Source organism: Kryptolebias marmoratus, linkage group LG5, assembly GCF_001649575.2.
Source record: "Kryptolebias marmoratus isolate JLee-2015 linkage group LG5, ASM164957v2, whole genome shotgun sequence".
NCBI lineage: Eukaryota > Metazoa > Chordata > Actinopteri > Cyprinodontiformes > Rivulidae > Kryptolebias > Kryptolebias marmoratus.
The window spans coordinates 5,324,980-5,342,986 of NC_051434.1; the positions used below are offsets into that span (position 1 = coordinate 5,324,980).

At 38.4% G+C, this 18,007-nt stretch overlaps 3 protein-coding genes across 4 annotated transcripts; all 3 read right to left on the reverse strand.

The window, feature by feature from the left end:
* LOC108243918 (zinc finger protein 605) lies at window positions 1-6,748 on the reverse strand. Its single transcript, XM_017429674.3, has 4 exons — window positions 6,358-6,748; window positions 4,114-5,037; window positions 2,327-3,283; window positions 1-1,794 (listed from the first exon to the last, which is right to left on the reverse strand). The coding sequence occupies exons 1-4, from the start codon at window positions 6,467-6,469 to the stop codon at window positions 1,622-1,624; spliced, it is 2,166 nt and encodes a 721-aa protein (XP_017285163.3). The 5' UTR covers window positions 6,470-6,748; the 3' UTR covers window positions 1-1,621.
* Window positions 6,749-8,810: 2,062 nt separating this feature from the next.
* On the reverse strand, window positions 8,811-12,571 carry LOC119617012 (gastrula zinc finger protein XlCGF26.1-like). The gene is made up of 2 exons (XM_037975623.1): window positions 12,171-12,571; window positions 8,811-11,006 (listed from the first exon to the last, which is right to left on the reverse strand). Exons 1-2 carry the CDS (start codon window positions 12,244-12,246, stop codon window positions 9,232-9,234), a joined length of 1,851 nt encoding a protein of 616 aa, XP_037831551.1. The 5' UTR covers window positions 12,247-12,571; the 3' UTR covers window positions 8,811-9,231.
* An 89-nt stretch (window positions 12,572-12,660) lies between these two features.
* Window positions 12,661-17,960, reverse strand: LOC108243919 (oocyte zinc finger protein XlCOF28). 2 transcript variants are annotated; one of them, XM_025008932.2, is made up of 5 exons: window positions 17,590-17,960; window positions 16,548-16,970; window positions 15,593-15,824; window positions 14,778-15,073; window positions 12,661-14,231 (listed from the first exon to the last, which is right to left on the reverse strand). In XM_025008932.2, the coding sequence occupies exons 1-5, from the start codon at window positions 17,606-17,608 to the stop codon at window positions 13,639-13,641; spliced, it is 1,563 nt and encodes a 520-aa protein (XP_024864700.1). In that variant the 5' UTR covers window positions 17,609-17,960; the 3' UTR covers window positions 12,661-13,638. The 2 variants fall into 2 exon arrangements, with proteins under 2 accessions (XP_024864700.1, XP_017285164.1); XM_017429675.3 differs by having other exon boundaries at window positions 14,778-15,824.
* Between the last annotated feature and the right edge of the window lie 47 nt (window positions 17,961-18,007).

Sequence of the window (18,007 nt, forward strand, 5' to 3'; positions counted from 1 at the left end):
TTTTTTAATTATGTAAAGCACCTTGAAATGCCTTGCTGCTGAAATGTGCTATACAAATAAAATTTGATTGATTGATTGATTGATTAACTGTAAACACTCTTTGGTTGGATAAACCGAGTGGCGCATGCCCACTACCGCCACCTACCGGCATGGAATAACAATCAATAAACAATCTAAATTATATTTACCAAATTACATCCTTTTGAAGACTTTATTAAATACACAGAACTATGGCATGCTTTGCCTAAGAGGCTAGATAATTGCATTTTTTTAGTTTTACCTGTAGAACTGACTGAAATCGATTCTTTCAACAATATATCCAACAATGAAGACCTGACATTTAAAACCTCCTCTCTATGCATGTATTTTTTGAGCTGTTTTACTTTACTTTACTCCGATGATTAAGAAACCACAATAATGTGCACCCCCCAATTATTAATAATTTGCTTTCAATTAACCAGACCCTCAGCTCATCCGATCAAAAAATTAATCTTAGGATAAATCTGTCTGGCATGAAATAGCAGCACAGAGAAGAGAACTGCAGAGTGTGACCACCACTACTGAAATAAATAATAACTTGCTCTCTTTCTCCTGCTGAGAACATTTACAAATTAGACTCCCTCAATCCAGCTTCCAGCATCATTAATGGTTTTAAATGTTACCCTCTGAAAGGTGTTTCAGGGCAATAAAATCAAGGATAAAAACACTGAAGGAAAGTTTACACTACAACAATTATTGCAGTAAATTCACCACATTTTGACATTTAAAACAAAAGGGAATAGCTCAACAAATCAATTTCCACTAAATTAAACTATATTATACTCTTACAGTATAGTCAGAGTTTTGGACTGTTGTTTTTCTTTGTATTTTATTTATTTAAATTGCTTCTGTTTTTCATTCTGGACTAAGAATTTGTATCCAGTTTCAATGGATTGTGTATTACAGCGGCAATAAAAGCCTCGCTATGACAAAAGAACAAGCAACAAGTCTGATAAACCACACAGCAGATGAACTGTGTCTGAAATTTGTGTCTTTAAAATTGAGAAAAGCTCAAACGCAGAAGAGGTGCATTCAGGTGGCTTTAAAACACGTTTCTGTGAAAACCATCAAGAAAAACTATAGGTTTATAGGAAAGAAAACTAAAAAGTGGAATGAATTTAGATTTCACTCAAACTACACCAAATGATCAAAGATGCACCTTTTTTATATCTCCAGTAAGTTTTATTTGACACAGACCCATAAAAAAAGTCCTAAAATCAGGCATAACAAAAACAGTTTATCTTCTGTGCTTTTTGCAGTTTCTTTACATTAATGTCAGTCTTCATAAAGCAGCTGCCTGCTTAAAGCTCCGACGTGTTCTGGCTGCTGACAGCCGAGCAAATTTCTTTTTGAACACCAGGTTTCTTTCTGGTGTGATTTTTTTATGTGCTGCAGTCATTTATTTTTAGTTAAAAAGACTGCTCTAGAAATTAAAAGGGTTTTTCCTCCTGTGTGGTTTTTGTTTCTAAAACATCTGAAGTTTTGTTTTCAGAATTCAATTTTAAATATTGGATCCAGTCTCACAACGCATTTTCTGTTCTCAGGTTTGCTGGAATGAAGTTCTAAGGACCAAGGTTTTCTCCTAATCGTCTTCAAACTTCACAGGGCCGGGACTGAATATAAACTCTATAATGTCAGCCTCCTCCTGCTCCTCTTTAATATGTGGTGGCTTTTGTTCGTATTGATCTAGTCTGGGACTCCAGTTCTGCTGCTCAGGAGGAAGCTTCCCTTTGGTCATGAACGTCTGCTGAGCGTCTGCAGAAAACAGAAACACAGATCAGTCAGAAGAACCGTTTTCATGTCGGCATCAAAACCGTCACTGACATCAGTTCATGATTTATCCAACTATAATCCAAACAGGGTCAAAACTGACCTTGCCCACAATAAATTGAAACTTGTGCACCAAAGGAGCTAAGGGCGGCTGTGGTGCAGTGCTTTGACAGCCATCTTGGGAACGAAAAGGTCAATTCCCTGCCGTGCTCGTATGTTACGGTGTCCTTCAGCGAGACACCTAAACCCTAACTGCTCCCCGGCACTTAAATAGCTGCCTAACTTGTGTACATATAATGATAACAGCACAAATTTATTTATTAAAACAGCTACAAGCTCCGTTTAAATTCCTTGGAACTCCCCAAACTAATGTTTCTCTTCAGTGTGACTTCTCATGTGCTGCAGGTAAGGGTTTTAATTTTAATTATAGCAGCTGAAACCCCTTCCTTCTTTGTGACACTTCATGTGACATCACTGAATGTTTGACCTCAGACTCTACAGCTGAAAGACTTTTCACCTGCATGGATTTTGGCGTGTTCCACAAAATCCCGTTTCCTCCCAAACGCCGCCTTACAAACGGAGCAGTTGAAAGGTTTTGCTCCTGTGTGGGTTCTTATGTGTTGGAGGAGATGTCCTTTAGATCTGAAAGTCGTCTTACAGATGGAACAGCTGACAGACTTTTCTCCGGTGTGTGTCCTCGCGTGTTGCACGAGATTTTGCTTAGATTTGAAAGCAGCCTTGCAGATGGAACAGCTGAAAGGTCTTTCTTCCGTGTGGGTTTTTACGTGTCGTAGAAAATTCGGTTTCCAGTTGAAGGTCGCCTCACAGATGGAGCAGCTGAAAGGTTTCTCTCCGGTGTGGGTACTTGTGTGTCGCACAAGATGTTGTTTAAATTTAAAAGCGGCCTTACAGATGGAACAGCTGAAAGGTCGTTCTCCGCTGTGGGTTCTGGAGTGTTGAACAAAGTTTTGTTTCCATTTAAAAGTTGCCTTACAGATGGAGCAGCTGAAGGGTCTTTCTCCTGTGTGGATTTGGTTGTGTCTCAACAGGTTGGACCTGCTCGTGAACGTTTTACCACATTCGCTGCATTTGTAAACCTTATTACTGCTGTCATATGTGGAGTTACCAACAGTTAGCTTATCAGTCTCTACAGAGTGCAAATCTGACTGAGGTTCACTGTCCTCCCAGTTTCCATCATTTGAAGTTTTATCTTCAGCATCTGATTCAAAATACTGATCTGGATCTGGTCCCACAGAGTCCCTGTCCTCCTCAGTCTGGTTGAGATGAAACTCTGAGGACTGAGGTTTCTCTTCATTATCCTCTTTCTTCTTAGGAACAGAACTGGACTTTGTGATGTCGGTCTTCTCTGTTTCCAGTTTAAAGTCTGTGGGGTTTTCAGACTCCTGGTCCAGTCTGGGACTCCAGTCCTGCTCCTCAGGAGGAAACTCCTCTGTCATCATCAGTTGCTGCACGTCTGCAGGAAACAGAGACGAGTTACAGGAAACAGTTTTCTTGTAAATTTCATATCCCATCATGATTTTAAGAGTGTTATAAAAAAAAGTTAATAACTGGATGAGTGGGGGGTCTAAAAAAATGAACAAACAAACAAATAGTATCCAAGTTTCATGTCTTTAAGTAACAGAAAACTGTAATAAAGACCTGACAGGACCTACAAAATAAAGCATTTCTAGCTGATTTATCCACTGCATTATAATTTACAGGTTAGGGTTCAGGGGTTCAACACAGTATTTCTCTTTAAAAAGGTCAAGTACAAAGAATTGTATGAAAAAAGCGGACATATTTTAAAGAAAAACTGAAAGATTATTAGAAACTTGGTATTTTTTACTCAAGACAAACTGTTCATTGGAAGCAACAATCAAGACGTGGATGTTCATTTGAACCTCACAGGGATCAGAAATGCAGGAGCTAATCTCTATTTAATAACATTTAAAGTACCATTAAGCTAACTCATCAGTGTATCCTAAAATGAGCCATGAGGCACAGATTTGTATCTCCTGTGCTTTTTGCCGTTGCGTTCATCATAGAATCGGCTGTAATTTTAGCTCAGTTCACTGCCCGAACATTGCTGTTGATGTGCTTTGGCCTCAGACAGCCGAAGAAATCTTCTGCTGCAGCTGAACAGCTTCTCTTCAGTGTCTTCTTGTGTGCTCCGATAAGGAGTATTGAAAGACTGCTTTATAACAGGTGAAAAGTCTTCCTTCTTTGTGACACTTGGTACAACCTGTAAAATCTAAAATTTACTGAAGCTTTGACCACAGAAAATACAGCTGAAGGAATATTTACCTGCATGTATTCTTGTGTGTTCAACAAAGTCCTGTTTTCTTCCAAACGCTGCTTTACAAACTGAGCAGCTGAAAGGTTTTTCTCCTGCGTGGGTTCTTGTGTGTCGCACAAGATTTTGTTTCCATTTGAAAGCTGCCTGACAGACGGAGCAGCTGAAGGGTTTCTCCCCAGTGTGACGTTTCATGTGGCAGTTTAGAATATACTTGCGGCTGAAGTTCTCGCCACAGACTGAGCAGCTGTAAGGCCTCTCTCCAGTGTGGGTTCTTGTGTGCTCCTCTAACTTTTCCTTCCACGGAAAAGCTTTGTCGCAAAAAAAGCAGCTGAATGAATTTTCTTTAGTGTGACATCTCATGTGAGAGTTTAGGCAGTCCTTCCTACTGAACTTCTGACCACAAACAGAGCAGCTGAAGGGTTTCTCTCCACTGTGCGTTCTCATGTGTTGCACTAAGAGATAGTTAAATGCAAACGCTGCTTTACAGACAGAGCAGCAGAAAGGTTTCTCTCCGGTGTGGATTCTTTCGTGTCTTATCAGACAGGACTTGCGGTTGAATGTTTTACCACATTCAGTGCAGCTGTAAATCTTCTTACCACTCTCAGATCCTGTAACACCTACAGGAACTTCATCATTTCTGACAGAGTTTAAGGCTGACTGAGATCCGCTGCTGTCTTCCCAGTTTCCGTCACCGACTTCCATCTCTGAAGAATCTGAGCTTTGGTCTTTAGAATCTGACTCTAAATATCGATCTGGATCTTCATCTTCTTCAAACTTCACAAGAACTGGATTGAAAGTGAACTCTGGGATTTCGCTCTCCATTTTTTCCTGTTTAAGACCTGGAAGCTTCTGGTCCTCCTGGTCCAAACCGGGACTCCAGTTCTGCTGCTCAGGAGGAAACTCCTCTTTGATCCTCAACAGCTGCTGGACATCTGCAGGAAACAGAAACACAATCACGTTACAGGAAACAGTTTTCATGTCAGCATTCATCCATTATGCAAATTATACAGCAACATTTGGTGGGTAAACTTTTTCCTTGACATAAAGGCAACCCCTCGTAATAAAGGGCATATGCTTCTGGTTTAAGGAAGATAATTATTTTAATATTTTCCTTGCTTTAAATTACTGCCTGTCATCTATCCAATATATATAAAATTATCTTATTAATAAAAATAAAACCTTTATTTAACCAGGTTAGTCAGGTGAGAACAAATTCTAATTTTAGTAACAACTTGACCAATAGACAACAAAAAAAGGATTAAAAAAGCCAAAAACAAATACACAACAGACAACCAAACATCAAAACACACAGAATGAAAGAATGAAGAACAATAAAATTGTTATACATAAATAATTAAATAATTGTTATAAGATTACATATAAACATCTACAACCACCAGTTCACATGGTGGTTGTATGTCTCTAAATCATATTGGTGTCTGTATTTAAATGTCACAAAGTATTCTGGAGCAAAACTGGGACCAAAACGGATGTTTAAGAGTAAACCTACAGTGTTTCATATCATGTCGGCTCTCAATCAATCCAAAGAGCTGAGAACCTCTTCTCTTGTTATTTGAACAAGTTTTGTTTTTTATTTGAGGAGCTTTAAAACTGCAGCGAGTCGCTCCGTTTATGCAAGCTAAATTCATGTAAATCACTCGCCCTTCCTTTTCTCCAGAGGGTTTAGGTTATTTGTTGGTCTAGTCCACCTGAGGCAAGTTTTGGATTAGATGCAAATTAGTGTGAAACTGTCAGGAGATAACATTCAAAACTGCACTGCATGTGCTGCAAAGATGAAACCTGATACTCCCTCTTCTGTTTAATGTTTGTCTCTCTCTTTGTCATGTGGCTTCCTTCAATGCCTTCTCAAAAAAACCACCTTCTTTGTCCAGATATGTACAGAAAGTCCCTTATCCTTGAGATTTAGGGGGACAGCTGAGTCTTGGTCCGGAGAGCTGGCTCTCCTGATTATCTTCTGCATCTGTGATTGTTTAGTGTCTCCTGATCGAATAGAGGTCTGAATATCCCTCAACAATTAATTGTATACACAACTTTATAAAACCTGCCTCCAGGTTTACTCTTAGTTGTAGTTAAAATATATATTACACATTTGTCTCCAGGTCTAGAACTTCACTGCCAGTGTTCAAGTTTCAGTAGAAAAAATGCATTTCAAACTGTTTAACTTTGCTCATATTTTCATCTGTTAAGCAGGTGTAAAACAGTCATTAGTTGTAGCCAAGTTGGACACTCACTTTGTGTTGGTTCGTCTCCATCATTTCGTTGTCTTTTCTCCAATTCTCTCAACATCTGAACTTCTGAGGTGTTGACACGATAACAGCAGAAATCACTGGACTTCATCTCCATCGGAACAGTCTTCTCTCCATCGAAGCGTCGCTCCGACTCGCTCAGTCAACCGTTGCTTCAAGCTAGCATGCTAAGCTAGCACTTGTGACATTTGGTGCTACCGAAGACAATTCAGCTCCAAAATAAAAACCTTCACAAACAAGGGAAAAGACTCAGCGACTAATAAGACAGGTTTACAGGACTCACGGAAGACTGACTCAGCCTGGCGAATATATACAAGGCGTTTAGCTTCTGTTGTTTGCTTCAAAAACTAGCTTCCTTCTTCTTCTTCTTCTTGTTTTTTTATGGCGGTTGGCAAACAACTTTTAGGTGCATTACCGCCACCTTCTGAATTGGAGTATGGATTAGATGTTCAACTTCACTTAAATCCTTCCTAAATTCCCTGTTCTTCTCAGGAATCTAAACATGCTGTTAAAAACTACATCTCCAGATGATCTTTTAAGCAATTCTTTAATCTCTAATGTACTTTTATTTCTATTTAACTCCCTATTTAATATTTCTCTTTCATTTCTATACTTATTACATTCCACAAAAATATGCTCAACAGTTTCTAATTGTCCACATTGACTACAACAACCTGTATTATGTTTATTAATTATTTTGAGTGTGCTGTTTAATCCCGTGTGTCCAAATCTCATTCTCGATATAATATCTTCTTCTTTCTTTATTCTATTGCATTTTCTTAATTCCCCAACTTTTTCCTGGATACTGTAATAAAACCTGGCACTACTTCCTCTATCCCACTGTCCTTGCCATTTATCTTTACCATATACTTTTACTATATTCTTTATCTCCTTTTTACTAATTTTAACATTTAACTCCATATTAGGTTTTTTTGCAGCACTTTTGGCAAACCTGTCCGCCAACTCGTTTCCTACCACTCCAATGTGAGCAGGAATCCATATTAATCTCACCTCTGACCCATAGTTTTTAACCCTGAAGATTACGTGCATTATTTCCATTATAATATCTTGTCTTGATTCGGACTGTGCTTCTTGAATACTTATTATTGCGCTACTTGAGTCTGAGCATATTACCACTTTTTCCTCCCTACTTTCTTCAACCCATTCTAAAGCCATGAGGATTGCCATTAACTCCCCTGTGTATACTGTTAGTTTATCATTTATTCTTTTATTTTTCATAATATTTAAATCTGGAATTACAAAAGCCACCCCTACTTTATCAGTTAACATTTTAGATGCATCTGTGTAAATTTGTATGTATTCTGAGTATTTCCTTCCAATATAATGTTCTACTTCAGTACTTTCAATTTCTCTCCCTTTTCCTAATAAATTTAGATCAACTTCGACCTCTCCAAGGATCCATGGTGGGATAATAGGAAGAGCAACAGCAGGACTGATTTGACAACTATTCATTCCTATATCTTCAATTTTATTCATGATTTTCCATCCAAAACTATCAAATTGTTTCTTTTCTTTTTCTTGACAAGGTTGGAGAGTATTTAGTGGAGGATGAGTTTCATTATGTCCTTTAATATTGGCCCAGTATATTATGGCTATTTGTGTTCTCCTAATCTCTAGTGGCATTTCGCCCATCTCAACTTGCAGAGCTGAGACTGGAGTTGTTTTCATAGCTCCACAACAAAGCCTTAAAGCTTGATATTGTATTTTGTCTATTTTTTTTAATAATGTACTTGAAGCTGAGCTGTATAAAATACTTCCATAATCAATAACTGATCTTATTAATCCAACATAGATTGATTTTAGCGCTTTTCTATTTGCCCCCCATTCTTTACCTCTCAAGCATCTCATTATATTTAGAATTCTTTTACATTTCCCTACTATTTTATCTATGTGTATTTTCCACGTAAGTTTTTTATCAAACCAGACACCCAAATACTTGAATTCCTCTGCTCTTTCAATTTCTTCCCCATATAATTTGAGATTGATATTAATATTTAATTTCTTATTTGAAAAAACAACTACTTTTGATTTGGATATTGAAAATCTGAATCCCCATTCTAATGCCCAATTTTCTACACTCGTTACCGCCTCTTGTAATTTCCTTTTAACAAATTTTATATTCCTTCCCCTCTTCCAAATAATCCCATCATCTGCAAATAAAGAGACGCCAAAAGATTTATCTATACTACTAAAAATATCATTAATCATTATATTAAATAATATAGGACTAATTATACTGCCTTGGGGAGTTCCATTTAAACTAGCTTCCTTTTCTTCTTCTTCGATTTTATTCGGATTCGGATATGGAAAAACAAAGGATTGGCGGATTAGCGCCACCAACTGAAACCAAACGTTAATGTTATAGGGAGCAGAAGACGAAATACTTTGACATAATCAAACTGCTGTTCAGACAAAAATTCAGAGTTATCTCCTTTATTTGGCTCAGAAGATAGAAGCATTAAAAACAAATTACTGTGATAAGTCATAATTATGACTGTAAAACTCACTGTTATGATTCAAAGTCATAATTACGAGTTCAACTATTGTGTTACAATAGTAAAAGACTTAGATAACAAACCTTTTATTTACCACTGAAACAAAGCAAATCATAAATTTGTTTATTAAATGAGAGTGAAAGTTGTTCTGAGATGATTTAAGAAAGCAACAAGAAGTTTTCAACTCATGCACCTTTATTTTGAAATTCCAGAAATTATGAAAACATTGACTTACAGGACTTTAAGTTAAAACAATAATCTTCATAACAAAAAATACACTTAACCATCATATAATGAGACTGTTAGATCAGGAAACATGTCTGAAGATTTGACTGCAGAGTATTTATGTGCATGAATTCTTGTGTTTCACCAAATCCCGTTTCCTTCTAAATGCCGCCTTACAAACTGAGCAGCTGAAAGGTAGATTTCCTGCGTGGCTCTTCACGTGTGGCTCTAAATAGCGTTTGTATCTGAAAGTTGCGTTACAGATGGAGCAGCTAAAAGGTCTGTCTTCTTTGTGAGTTCTTGCATGGTGTAAAAGAGTGGATTTGAATTTGAAACTCTCCTTGCAGACGGAGCAGCTGAAAGGTTTTTTTCCCGTGTGACTTTTCATGTGAAAGCTGAGATTTGACTTGTAGCTGAAGCTCTGGCCACACACCGAGCAGCTGTAAGGCCTCTCTCCGGTGTGGGATCTTGTGTGTGATACTAAAGTGGATTTCCTTTTAAAGGCTGCATTGCAAAAAGAGCATATGAACGCTCTGTCCTCTGTGTGGATCTTTACGTGTTCCATTAAGTCCGGTTTTCTTTTAAACGCTGCCTTACAAATTGAGCAGCCGAAAGGTTTTTCTCCTGTGTGATCCTTCATGTGATGAGTAAGACTTGACTTGTAGGTGAACCTCTGGCCGCAGACGGAACAGCTGAACGGCTTCTCTCCTGTGTGGATTCTCAAGTGTTCTTCTAAAGTCATTTTCCTTTTAAAAGCCGCACTACAAAAAGAGCACACAAAAGGCCTCTCCTCTGAGTGGATTTTTGAGTGTCCCATCAAATCTTGCTTTCTTTTAAATGCCGCCGTACAAACTGAGCAGCTGTACGGTTTCTCTTCACTGTGACATTTCATGTGACGGGTTACAGCAGATTTGTGACTGAAGCCTTGGCCGCAGACTGAGCAGCTGTACGGCGTCTCTCCGGTGTGGATTTTAATGTGCTCCATTAAAAGTTTTTCGCAGTGAAAAGCTTTGTTACAAAAGAAGCAGCTGTAAGGTTTATCTCCCGTGTGGATTCTCATGTGATATTTTAGACCTACCTTACTGCTTAGTTTCTGACCACAAAGGGAGCAACTGAAAGGCTTCTCTCCACTGTGGCTTATCATGTGTTGCAGTAAGCTCGTTTTTCTTGCAAAGGCTACCTCACAGACAGAGCAGCTGAAAGGTTTGTCTGAACTGTGTATCCTCATGTGCTGCAATAAGTTATTTTTCCTGAAAAAAGCAGCTTCACAGACAGAGCAGCTGAAAGGTTTCTCCCCGCTGTGCGTCCTCATGTGTTCTACTAAAGAGTATCTCCTCGTAAAAGCTGCTTTACACACAGAGCAGCTGAACGGTTTCTCCCCAGTGTGGACTCTCATGTGTTGTATTACAGCAAATTTCCATGCAAAAGTTGCTTTACAGATGGAGCAGCTGAAAGGTTTTTCTCCTGTGTGGATTCTTCCGTGTTTGAACAGATCTGACCTCTGGCAGAACGTTTTTCCACATTCAGAGCAGCTGTAAAGCTTCTCACCGCTCTCACATCTTTTATCGTCTAAGCTGGGTTCACTGCTCTCCTCACAGCAGTTTCCATAACTGACATTTGCCCTTAAAGAATCTGATTCTAAATATCGATCAAGTTCCGGTCCCACAAAGTGTTCTCTGCTCTCCCCAATCTGGCTGAGACGAAGCTCTGAGGACTGAGGTTTTTCTTCATCATCTTCACTCTTAACAGGACAGAATATAAACTCTGTGATGTCAGCCTCCTCCTGTTCCTCTTTAATCTGCGGGGGCTTCTGGTCCTCCTGATCCAGACCGGGACTCCAGTTCTGCTGCTCAGGAGGAAACTCCTCTTTGACCACCAGCAGCTGCTGGACGTCTGCAGGAAACAGAAACAAGTTGAAGTTCTGAGACCACTGCTCAACGTTCTGCCACCCTCACCTTCAAAGCAACAAGTAGCAACAAGATGTCTGTAACATTTCTTGTCAAAAGCTCATTTTTCAGTCAAATAAGTCCGGTTAGTCATACCTGTCCCAGTGTTGTGTCTGAATGTGTTCAGAATAGCACGTTCATATTTTTGTGAATTTTGAACCTAATCAGTTAATTTTTCACTTGAGGAACCTGGTTATGTTAGGGTAACATAGCTTAAGACGGCAACATTTAACACTGTTCGGTTCAAAAGTGATACTGTAATCTTAGAGACCTTTAGGGCAATCCTGAGCTGCTTTGTGCAGAAAATATGTTGTCTTTTGTCTACCTGTGTAACCCACAGAGTCATATGAAGAGTTTTAACATTTCAGATATCTGTAGTCCCACTGTTAATAGTCATATAAATCATTGTAAACATCCAAAATTAAAACATATTCAGGTTAAAATATATGACTAGTAACAACTACATTGTAGATGCCTGAAATGAGAATTTTATTCTGTTTAGAATTGAATTTCAGGTACCTAAAACCTTCAATCTGTATAAGAAGAACTTGTGGATATCTGCAGCTGAAAGCCTAATACACATGAATAATAAATCTGACACATTTTGCTTCAGGAATAATGACAGCTGAGGTACATGAAACACTTAATAGACTGAAAAATATGAAGTTACTGATATCTGCATTAAAAACCACATCTTTAAGGATTATTTAGGCATATTTAACATATTTTTTCTTATACATTCTCAGCTTTGGAGACTTTGAAATCTAATATTTACTATTAGGAATGATATATTTGGATAAGTTCAATTCAGACTTGTCAGTAAGGGAAAAGTATTATCCTAATAAGTAAAGATAGGAGTGCAGTTTGATCATATATTAAAACAGCCTGCAGAAAACAAATATTACATAAACACTGTTAATATGCTGATTGACAGATATTTACTAAAACTGAACTTTTAAGAAGATTTTCTTGTGGGAACTTAATGGAACACAAACTAGACATAACAAATAAGAAAGCTCTAAAGGTTGAATCAGAACTTAATTATCTGATTCCTATCAGTGGACAAAGATGGGTGAGAAATAGTTAAAGAGACGCAGAGGAACATGGATACCGTCAACGTCAGAATCCATCTTCTCGCTGAGTTTTGGCTCGTCCGCCTCAGTTGGCTGTCTTTTCTCCAGCGCCATTAATATCTGATCCTCTGAGGTTTTCACATCACCGCATCCTGAACTCCACAATTCTTCATCTCCACGATCAGAAGCGCAGCCTGCTCTCCGTCGAAGCTTCGGTCTGACTCGCTCTTTTGTTCGGTCCCGACCCGCTGCTTTCAGCTAACACGCTAAGCTAACCGATCCGACTTCTTCGGCTTCCGGGAAACAAGTCGGCTAAAATAATTCATAAATAAGACCGAGAGCACAAAGGCCCTTCAGACGCGTTGACAGGAGACGCAAAATATTAGTTCAGCGTGGAGAATTCACACACTGAAAGAAAACGGTACTCCTACGAGAAAACCACTTCCGGGTTCACCGATGCCGATGATTGTTTTTATCCACTTTCAAAATAAGAGCTTGTCATAAGAATTATTAGAAAAAAAGACCATACACTATATATCCTAACTTTTAATCAAAACAACTCGTACTTTGGACTGAACAAATATTTTAAAATCATCAACAAAGTAACTTGACAAAAAATATTCAAAGTAATGCATGTTTTCTAATTTTACATGTTAAAATTACATTCTCTAGAGGCATTAATGTCTTATACATGCATGGGAAACATTAGGTATTTACTTTATTGGCAACAAAGGTCTATAAATATTGAGTGCATCAAGAACCTTTACAAGTATCCATCATTGAATTTAATTCCCCTGCAAGTGAACATAAAATGTTAAATTACTGCAACATCCTTGACAGTCCATCACATCCTGGATATCATGTTTGAACTGTTACCCTCTGGAAGGCGTGTCAGGGCAATAAAGTCAAGGACAAAAAGACTGAAAGACAGTTTTAACAATACAGCAATTATTACACTATATTATGCAATGACTAGATTCCCACAGAGGAATCAACACATTTTGTCATAACAGAAGTGCAATATTCAGTACAATATATTTTTAAGTGCTGTTTATTTTATTTTTGCATTTTCTTTACTTGTAATGCTTTTATTTTTCCTTTCTATACTTTAGATTCTTATAAAATTTCATTGAATTGTGTATCACAAAAACAATAACATCTTATCTATGACAAAAGAACGAGTGACAGTTCTGGTGAAGCTACACAGCAAACGACCCCTATCGAAAAATGATGTCTTCTGCGACGAGCTCTGACCTAACCATTAAATATTTGTGTCACTTGATTTATAAGGTAATGACAATAAATATTTTAATAAATAACAAAAAATTAATTAACATAAATACAGCAAAATGCAATAAATATAATGAATGAGTGGTGTAAGAAGTACACAATTAAACATCATCAAGCTGAAAAACATCCTGAAATGAGACATGGACAGCAGGTTTGTTTCTCTTTGAGTTCATCATTCGTAGTATCAGTCTCTAAACACCAGCTGTAATCTCAGCTTCATTCCTTGCCTGAAGTGATGTGCTGACGTGCTTTGGCTGCTGAGGCCCAAGCAAATTTCTGGTCCCAGCTGAACAGCTTCTCTTCAGTGTGGGTCCTCATGTGCTGCAGTAAAGTATATTTAGTTAGGAAGGCAACTTTACAAACGGAGCAGCTGAAAGGTTTCACTCCAGAGTGGGTTCTTGTGTGTAGCACGAGAGAGGTTTTCAGTTTGAACGTTGTCTTACAAATGGAGCAGCTGAAAGGTTTTTCTCCTGTGTCGATTGTGTTGTGTGTTAGCAGATCTGGCTGATAAATGTCTGGAGATCTTGAAGATTTGTCTTCAGGATGTGATTCTAAATATTGATCTGGTTCTGGTTCCACAGAGTCTCTGTTCTTCTCAGTCTGGATAAGATGAAGCTCTGAGGACTGAGGTTTTTCTTCATCATCTTCAAACTTCACAGAGACAGAACTGATTGTGGACTGTGTTGAATCAGCCTCCTTATGTTTTCCTTTCATCTGTAAAGACTTCTGGTCCTCCTGGTCCAGTCTGGGACTCCAGTTCTGCTGCTCAGGAGGAGATTCATGTTTGGAAACTAAGACCTGCTGGACGTCTGCAGAAAACAGAGACACAAACAGGTTACAGAGAACAGTTTTTTGTCATCAATAAAACTATCACTGACATAATTTCAGTCAAGTATTTTTCTAAACGTTTGGTTTTAAAATATAAAAGATATATTTTGTGTGTCCAAAAAATTTACTTCACACATCCATGTCTTGTTGGTGGTAACGGGTAAGAATGAAGCAAAGATACTTGACTATGTAGTATTACTTTTGAATTTACATAATTAGAAAAAATAAGTATCAATATTCAGCTGATTTATATCCTCTCTTCTCAAAAAAACGTGTGAAAAAGTAAAATCACTGAAAGACTGTCATCAACCTGGAGAACTATTGCTCAAGACAATGTAGAAAAAATTCCAAGAAACACTGGCTCACAGGAACAATGGTGTGGATCAGACTTTTTAAATGTTAGTTTAAACCAAACCCGTGGATCAACAAAGCAGAACGACTCTACTGCGTCTTTTCATGTGCTCCTTTGTGACACTTCACATGAAACCCAAACTTACAGAAAACTGTACAGCTGAAAGATTATTTACCTTTATGAGATCTTATGTGCTCCATATAATGCAGTTTCTTTCCAAACACAGCTTTACAAACTGAGCAACTGAAAGGTTTCCCGCAGTGGGTTCTTGTGTGTCGTTCAAACGTTGCTCTCCATTTGAAAGCTGACTGACAGATGGAACAGGTGAAAGGCTTCTCTCCACTGTGAGTTTTTGTGTGTAGTACAAGACTTTGTTTCCGGTTGAAAGCTGCCTGACAGATGGAACAGATGAAGGGTTTCTCTCCGGTGTGAAGTCGTATATGAGACGTTAGACTGGACCTGTGAACAAAGCTTCGACCACAGATTGGGCAGTTGTTAGGTTTTGTGTGACGACTCATGTGAGAAATTAGGCAGTTCTTCCTGCTAAACTCTTTACCGCAAACAGTGCAGCTGTAAGATTCTTGTCTAGCGTGGACTCTCATGTGTCGCACTAAGCGATATTTAAATAAAAAAGCTGCTTTACAAACAGAGCAGCTGAAAGGTGTTTCTCTGTTGTGCATTTTCACGTGATGCACTAAGCGATATTTAAATGCAAAAGTTGCTTTGCAGTCAGAGCAGGTGAAAGGTTTTTCCCCTGTGTGGATTCTGTTGTGTCGAACCAAAGATGACTTGCGTTTGAATGTTTTACCACATTTAGTGCAGCTATAAATCTTCTTACTGCTCTCAGATCTTCTATCACCTGCAGAAACTTTGTTTTTTCTGACAGAGTTTAAACGTGACTGAGGTTCACTGTGCTCCTCCCAGTTTCCATCACTGACATCCGTCTCTGAAGAATCTGAAGTTTTGTCTTTAAAGTTTGATTCCACGTACTGATCTGGATGTGGTTTTGGTCCCACGATGTCTCTGTTCTTCTCAGTCTTGCTGGGATGAAGCTCTTCATCATCCTCATTGTTCACGGGTACAGAACTGGACTTAAATATTTCAGCTTCTTCTTTTTCTTGATTAATGCCTGGGGGCTTTAGGTCCTCCTGGTCCAGTCTGGGACTCCAGAGTTGCTGCTCTGGAGGAAACTCCTCTTTGGTCACAGACAGCTGATTGATGTCTAGGAAACAGAAACACAGACAAGTTACAGGAAATCTGTCTATTTTGGTGGAATAATAAGATCTCAAAGCAAGAGTCACACATCTTTCTAAATTGTGTTTCATCTGCAAGGGCACATGGAAGATGGTTTCGGACCAAACAGTTATCAGGACTTTTTGAGAGTTAAAAGGACCAAAGTGTCTGCTTCTGGAGCTTCTGGGGAAGGTTGTGATTGCACAACACTTGACTGAGGACACCATAGTTGGGCATCTTTAGTTTAGTTTTATGGAAATCCGTAGCAGTTAAGTAGATCTTACTTTAGCAAAGCTACTGCGGTTTTAATAGTGTCTGTGCTAGAAAGCATTCATCTTCCTTAACCAATAAACATAAGCTTACTTGTGGACCAATCACCTATTGAGTAAAGAAAAGTAAAAAAAAATCAATTCTGTCAAAAACTTTTGCTCATGACATTTTTTTAAAAAGTTACAAGAAAATTGGCTCACAGGTAATTTATTTTTTCAAATGAATTTCATTCAATACATTTAATACATTAAGGACAACACTGAATGCTTTGGCTGCTGACAGCCGAGCAGCTTCACATCATCTGTGATAAAATGTATTGAAAGGTCGCTTTACGAACAGAGCAGCTGAAAAGTCTTCCTCCTTTGTGAAGCTTCATGTGAGCTGTGAAAACTAACCTTACTGAAGCTCTGACCACAAAGAGTACAGGTGAATAATTATTTACCTCTATGGACTCTTATGTGTTCCACAAAATGCTCTTTCGTTCCAAAAGCCGCCCAACAAACTGAGCAGCTGAAAGGTTTTTCTCCTCTGTTGATTCTGTTGTGTCCTAAATGATCTGACCTGCAGACGTCTGAAAGGTCTGAAGTTTTATCTTCAAGGTTTGAGTCTAAATATTGATCTGGATCTGGCCCCACAGAGTCTCTGTTCTCCTTGGTCCGACTGAGATGAAGATCTGAGGACTGAGGCTTCTCTTCATCATCTTCACTCTTTGGACTGACAGGGCTGAATATAAACTCTGTGATGTCAGCCTCCTCCTCTTCCTCTTTAACCTGTGGGGGGTTCTGGTCCTCCTGATCCAGTCTGGGACTCCAGTTTTGTCGCTCAGAAGGAAACTCCTCTTTGATCACCAACAGCTGCTGGACATCTGCAAAACAAGTTATAAAGATTTCTGATATAATTACATAAATTCAGTCATGTTTTTGTCTAATTTGACAGATTTAAAACTTAAAAAAAATATATTTCAGTCTGGCTGAAATGTTTACCTAATTGATCTTCTGTCACTTTCACTTTGAAAGTAGCAACACGCTGTCTGTAATACTTCTTGTCAAAACTCTTTGCAAAGCTAAAAAATGTAGCATTTTCTCTCTCAACTCATTACTCTGTTAAAGTAATGGCATTCAGTAATTTTTGTGAGTGGCCCATGCTGCTTCATGTGAGTTACTTTAATGTGAATTTTAGGGTGAGCACAGGTTTTAGGTTTTTGTTGTGTGCTCCGATGCTGGTGTCCTGGAGTGGCCTTTGTCTGAATGTTTTTTACATTGTTGGAGCCGATTTCCTGTTTATTTGTATTGTTTGGTGTCTCCGAATCAATATTTAAAAGTTGTAGTCCCGTGGTTTTAAGGAAAAACTTTTATTTAGAACTACAGACATTCAAGAAATACACGCCTTTCATGCTTTCATCCATCATAGGTGCAAAATAGTCATTAGTTTCAGCCTTAGTGTAAATACAAAACAAATTGTTTTAAAAATGTATAAGATTGTACCATCAACTTGAGAGTCCATCTGCTCATTGTGTGCTGGTTTGTCCTCCTCGGTTAGTTGTCTTTTCTCCAGTGCTTTTAACACCTGAACTTGTGAGGTTTTAACTCGATCACAGCTGAAAGTTTCCTCCTTTTAAGATCCATCAGAAACAGTCTGCTTTCCCTTGGAGCTAACAAGCTAACACTTAAGATTTTTGTCGCTTCTGGACAAGTCAACTAAATGTATTCACAAAAAAAACGAGATAAAGAGCAATACTCCCATTTAGAGACGTTTAGAATATACATAAAAGACTGACTTAGTAAGAAGAATGAACACACTGGGAGAATAAGCCTTTTGTTTACAGCTAATGCTGCTTCGAAAAAAGTCACTTCCGGTGTTGCGCCGGTGTTACGTCGAGCCGCGTCCCCCCATCATTAAGGA